The following is a 6,000-nucleotide window of genomic DNA, read 5'->3' as shown; positions in this document are numbered from 1 at the left end:
TTAGTTTAATACATTTGATAGACTGAAGCGTCTAAATAAATTCCGATCAAAAAGTTTATTGAGTCCGTGTATAGGAATGTAAACTCGTCTAACTCCAACGTGCACTCAATATAAAACAAGATTGTTCGCGTATCAGTACAATCTCATCATCACGATCTGAACAGATATAACGTAATTCATCTAACATTCATTCTACGCCTATCTACGACAACCTAGACGTTTGTGGTTACAAATAATCTCTTTTATGTTTTTCCGAACAGAAAAAAATGTCAAACACTAACCAGTTCTTCCCATGCAGGGCTGCGAGTATATTCACACTCATCTTCCATATTCTCCTAATCCCTTTGCTCAGGGTCTCTCTATCCGTCCTTTTAACACAAATGATGGGCTACTTTTTAATCATATGGCTTTCTCCACCCCTCCCTACTCTACTAGGGTCTTCCGAAAGCTGATCCTCCTTTCCACGTGATAAATGTCAAGGAATTGAAGCAGCGTTCATGACGTCACCGAAACCTGATTTTACACTAACCACACATATTTATTGTACGGCTCTTTGGACCTTCTGATTAGAAGAAAAACAAGTAAAACAATACAAGAGCGTCATAATTTGTATTAAGAGTTTAAGGTCCCTGTAAATAATAATTTCGGATTATATCTTATTTTATCATCACAGTCATCACCAAGAGCACCACAGGCTGAATAAAACACTGAACAAAAAGCGTGCAGCCTACATTTCAAAATAATCAAACACAGGCTAGGCTACACAACAAAAGATATTCAACAGGGTGCTTAGGGCAGAATGGGGGCTTGATCTGGAACGATGCTAAATGTGCTATATTTAATATACGTGTCATATGCATGTTGTGTTTTGTGACACATGTTCTTTTAAATGTTTTTATGAATGTCTTTGGATTACCTACAAGCAAATGATTTACGTTTTAATGCATGTCACACAAATATATAAGGCTCGATTCGATAAGTGTTCATTGGTGCTGGAGATGGCTGATAACATCGAAAACAGATAACACTGCATTTATCTCAAATAATGGGAATGGTCAATGGGACACAACCAAATAGATCTATTTATATGTCTATTTTGAAAAACAGTAGTATGCGTATTTGGGGTAAAGGTCAGACATCAATCATGAAACGTATGTTAAATTGAAAACTAAATGTATTATTATCTTGTAATTTTGTTGATTTATATGTCATTGTGTAATTGTGGCATTGCATTTCCCTAGGGGTTCCAAAAAAAGGACGCTTGTAGTCGGGTGTTTGTTTTGTTTCCCGATCCGTTAGTTTCCTTAATGGACCTCACAGTACAGCAACGTTTTCCACACGGAAGACTTATTAAACGCACAGTTTTCGGTCCATTGCTTAATCTGCTCCGTCTGCCGCTGTCTACTGCTGGCATAAACACGTATGACATAAGGATGATGAAATAAAATTTTATGTAAAATAATACAGACCTTACTTTTGTTTTTAACAGCACTTTTACAGATTCAGGATGAATACGCGTATATTACTGAAAGGCACAGCAGCAGCTGTCGCTGCTAGAAGGATTCGTCATATATTAAGACCTGTGATGTCAAAGGAAGGTTGGAACTGCAGCGCTCATGAGGTCAAACTCATCAACACCTCCTCGGGTATTTAATTTACCTTTCCAAGTCTGTTTGACACTAAAAACAAATGTCTGCTTGGGTTTACATCATGTTCTTAGAAGGGTTCATTAGTTAACTGTTCACCCAGGTATAGCAAAGTATTACATAGTTATTAAAGTTTACTTTTAAATTCTCCTTTTATAGGAGAGGATCAGATATTATAAGTACTATAATATTATAAGTATTATAATATTACAAGTACTATAATATCTTCTTATAAAATATATAATGTTTTTGTTGGAAAAAAACTTTTTTTGATTATAACCAAAGAGGACAGTGTCTAATGCAATTCAAATTTCAATCTTTGTGTTTGAATTTGATTATGTTTTGCTATTTAATTGGTCTTTATTTGTCTTTGCAGGTGACACAGTGAAGATCGGAGAGATTTTATATCAGCTTAAAACTCCCAAATGTCCAGAGCTTGTTCCAGTAAATCATAGTATGTGTCATAGTATGTTAAAGTATCTATAATATTTTTGGGTCAAATGGCAGCTTTTGTGACATATTTTAATTGTTAGTTATGCATGTTGTGGCATTACCTTAAGTTAAAACAAGCAAAACATTTCACACATTTTTTGCCTAAAGATAATAAATATTATACATGGATTATGTCAAAGTTTAATCCAACAACTAGACTCAGATATCAATGGTGCTAAAACACTTAGTCACCTTGATACATGTAAGAAAACATCGAAGCATTTTGTGATCATTTATTTCCTTTTGCAGTAACAGAGGCTTTGTCTCAAACAATTACCCAGCACCTTCGCTGGATAATGCAGAAAGACTTGCTTGGTCAGGATGTATTTCTTATTGGCCCTCCTGGTCCTCTCCGTCGTTCAATTGCCATGCAGTACCTGGTAAGTAAAACATTTTTACTGACACAGTAATATAACATTGTAACACAAATACCTGCTAAACTACTGCAGAGTGCTGGAGACTAACAATTGAACACTAGTAATTTGTTTCTTGTTTAATAGGAATTAACAAAGAGAGAAGTTGAATATGTTGCTCTGTCAAGAGACACTACTGAGACAGATCTCAAACAACGCAGAGAAATACGATCAGGAACTGCCTTTTATATAGACCAGGCAAGTAAAAAATTTTCACCATCTTTAGTGCCATTACCATGCTTAAGGTCTATCCGCTTGTTAAGTACCACCTCAGCACCGCTTCCGGGTACAAACAACAACAACTCATAGTTTGGTGTAAAACTATTGAAAACCCTGATCTTCACTTGAACTTGAATTTATCTCCATAACGACAGCCACGATGGTGATTCATTTTTTATGAATTATTTAAATATTGATGTTGGAGATTTTAGTGTTCACCGTGAGTTTACAAAAGCTTAGCTTAAAATTGTAATAAGAATTAACAGTGCTCATAGACTCTGGTTTATTAGTAGTCTCATGGACTTGGAATTGGTATTCCTTCAATTACAACTTTGCAAGCGATAGTTCTGAATGTATCAAATGTGTCAAATGTATCAAAAAATTTAAACCTATATAGAAAAATTTACATTAATTTTAGAGATTCTAAATATATAGTAAGTCCTCTTTTTTTTCTTCGGACAACATGCACTTGCATTGCATGAGATGGTTTGTGGTGTTCTTGATTCTGATTGGTCTGCCTTCTGCAATAAAATGTGTCAAAATGATCAGTAAACTGCAATAAACACTTTTCCAGGAAACCAACTTTATACCTTGCCGTGCTATTTTTATGATTCTTCTCTCTCCTTTTTTTACCATAATTTAATAAACTTTTAATGTTAATTGATTTATTTATTTATCTAAGCATAGCTAAGCATATTAATAAGAGGTTATTCAGGTCACAAGGAAGCCCTTCTTTTGTCCTACCCTCATGAATAGTTCACTCAGTTACCCTGAAGTTTCAGTGAGTGAATATGGACTCATCGTTACCATAGAAACCATCTCTAAGACTTCAATCCTGTGGTACACAGGATCTCAACCATATGTATCAGATATATTAGCCCAATCTGATTCTTTCAATTGTTTGTGTTTAAAGCAGATGGTTTATTCATCAGCTTTTGTCTTTGCTCAGTGTAGATTGTAGTGTTGCGTCATGCATGCTTGTATTTGAGGTCTGGAGTGATAAATAGACAGCAGGCATGTGTGGATTGGTTAAAAGGTGGGATGGTGTGTGGGGGCTGGGTGTAAACTAGAGCATCTCAGTGCTCTCTTGGGCCCTGAGCTCATTTTCAGACCCAAATAACAAGTTTTGTGTGTCAGGCAAAATTATTTCCAGTTTACTAACCTCATCATGTGAAAGAAAATCTCTTAGACAGAATGGTCAACTTTTCATAAAGGTTTCTTTATAATCCACTGTCCATCTTGTAGACATGTTTGATTTGAACAGTCAGTAAGGTTTAAAATGTTGTGCTATATTGTGAGTGTAGTTATAGCTAAAGGCTGTTGATAAGCACAATGCAAGTGTGACTATATTTGCATTACAGCACAGATGTGATTGTGAATTATTGATTGCAATGCTAAAATCATTCCTTTAAATGTCCATTAATAATTATTTTACGTAGCATATTCATTCACATGACATGTTCTGACCAGCACAAGGGGTTGCAAGTGTTTATGGGGAGGATGTTATTTTTCTTTCTAAAGGGTCGTTCTGTGTCAAATCAACCAAATTGTGGAAGGTTTCCTGACTAAAATGTGGTTTTGATATATATTTTTTGAAGAGTTCTTTAATGATGAGGAAGGCTAAAGTATTAAATGTCCAGGGGTGAATTGTGTCACCATTTTGTAGGGGGATAAACATTTTGGACCCAAATGACAGAACTTGAATATAATGGCTTTAATATACTGTGTTCTCTTCCTTGCACAAAGCAGAATTATTTTTGAATTTTTCAGGGTGAAATGAACACAAAATGCTGTTGGACATTTTTAATTTTCATTATGAACTTCCCCAATTATGTTTTTTTGAAAATGTATAATTTTCTGTTAAAATAGAATTCATGTCTTAATATGTATGATTAAGCTTTATTTATATAGCGCTTTTTACAATTTCCATTGTTACAAAGCAGCTGTACAAGAAAACATTGACTATAAGTAAAACATAAAAGGTTATGGAAGTCAAAACACAGGTCAAATATCAGACACACAATAAATTCCTATATGCAGTGTTAATTAAATAAGACTATCATTAATAAATACTTTATTTTAGCAAAACGTGCTATGGGATTGACGGTTTTAAAGTCCCACTGCATTAGATTATTTGATCACTTATAACTCATCTTTGAGAATTAAAATAGCATATGCAAAAGTTTTTTCCTCTGATGATAGTTTCTTCATGCCCTCAATGTAAATGGTTATGACTAGTCTCTGAAGTCTGCATCTTAGAGGCATTTCTTGTAATTATAGTATCCAGGATGGAAATGGGTCTTGGGCTAAATGTGGATCATCTGGCTACATATTTATAGGCCCTGTTCCCACACAATCAGGCATGGATTTACATTTTAACCTAATTATATGGCAAATTCTTTTGTGGTCACCGGAGTGGCCCAGATAATCTGCTTTTGACGTCAATCCTGTGTCATGATCCTGCCTCTCATCATGTCAGACCCATGTGTTTTGTGTGGAGAAAGGGCATTGTTTTGTCACGCCATGCTCTCTCTCCAGTGTCGCGTCCTTTAGCCCCCCCCCCTTGTTTCTCTGTTAGTGGCGCATTAGTGTTAAGTCTTTTCACCGTCCCTGGTCCATCTTTCCCTTAGTATTTCATTCCCCTCACCTGCCTCGCGCAGTCCTCCTGTTAGCTTTCCTTTAGTGTTTAATTCCTGTCACCTGCTGCCACTCTCCCTGTGTATCAGTCCTCGTTAGTGTTTCCCTTTATCTAGCCCCAGTTTCCTTCTGTCCCTGTCCCAGGCGTTCTCCACACAAAACACATGGGTCTGACTGGATCCTGCCACAAGACTCGAAAACCAAGACAATGAGAGGCAGGATCACGACAGGGAATGAACCGACCACGAAGAACCCAGCAGGCAGCGATGTCCGCTGCAAGGTCCCGGCAGCCTCATCCCCTCTGCAGCGTTCACCAGGGTAACACAGACCTCTAGGACTACCTGGACAGGTTCCTGGAAGCCGCAGGGGAGGTGGTCCTCGGGGAGGAAGAGGTGACGGCGGCGTTCAACAGTGGCCTCAGGGTTCCCCTATCACCAGCGGAGATGAGGAGGCTGAGACCGCTGGACTTTGAGGGTGTGCTCAGGTTTGCCATGAGCCGACCGTAGCCCAGGGTCTCCGTCCTTCCAAAGTTTTGTTCTCCATTGGGTCCCATCCCTGAGGGTCTCGCCCTGAAGCTCGGGGTCGTGACCACT

At 37.5% G+C, this 6,000-nt stretch overlaps 1 protein-coding gene across 3 annotated transcripts in view; it reads left to right on the top strand.

Annotated features, from left to right (window-relative positions):
- Positions 1–1,396: 1,396 nt before the first annotated feature.
- vwa8 (von Willebrand factor A domain containing 8) overlaps positions 1,397–6,000 on the top strand; it is a 73,933-nt gene continuing 69,329 nt past the window's right edge. For 2 of the 3 annotated variants that reach the window (XM_079464689.1, XM_079464691.1), the window contains exons 1-4: positions 1,412–1,646; positions 2,023–2,112; positions 2,388–2,518; positions 2,639–2,749. In XM_079464689.1, the coding sequence (XP_079320815.1) occupies positions 1,508–1,646; positions 2,023–2,112; positions 2,388–2,518; positions 2,639–2,749 (471 nt within the window). In that variant the 5' untranslated portion in view covers positions 1,412–1,507. Of the gene's footprint in view, positions 1,647–2,022; positions 2,113–2,387; positions 2,519–2,638; positions 2,750–6,000 lie in introns of all 3 variants that reach the window. The other variant, XM_079464690.1, reaches the window with a different exon arrangement.

Source organism: Barbatula barbatula, assembly GCF_947034865.1.
Source record: "Barbatula barbatula genome assembly, chromosome: 9".
NCBI lineage: Eukaryota > Metazoa > Chordata > Actinopteri > Cypriniformes > Nemacheilidae > Barbatula > Barbatula barbatula.
Note: the sequence above shows the minus strand (reverse complement) of the source record. Positions and strands in the feature narration are given on the sequence as shown.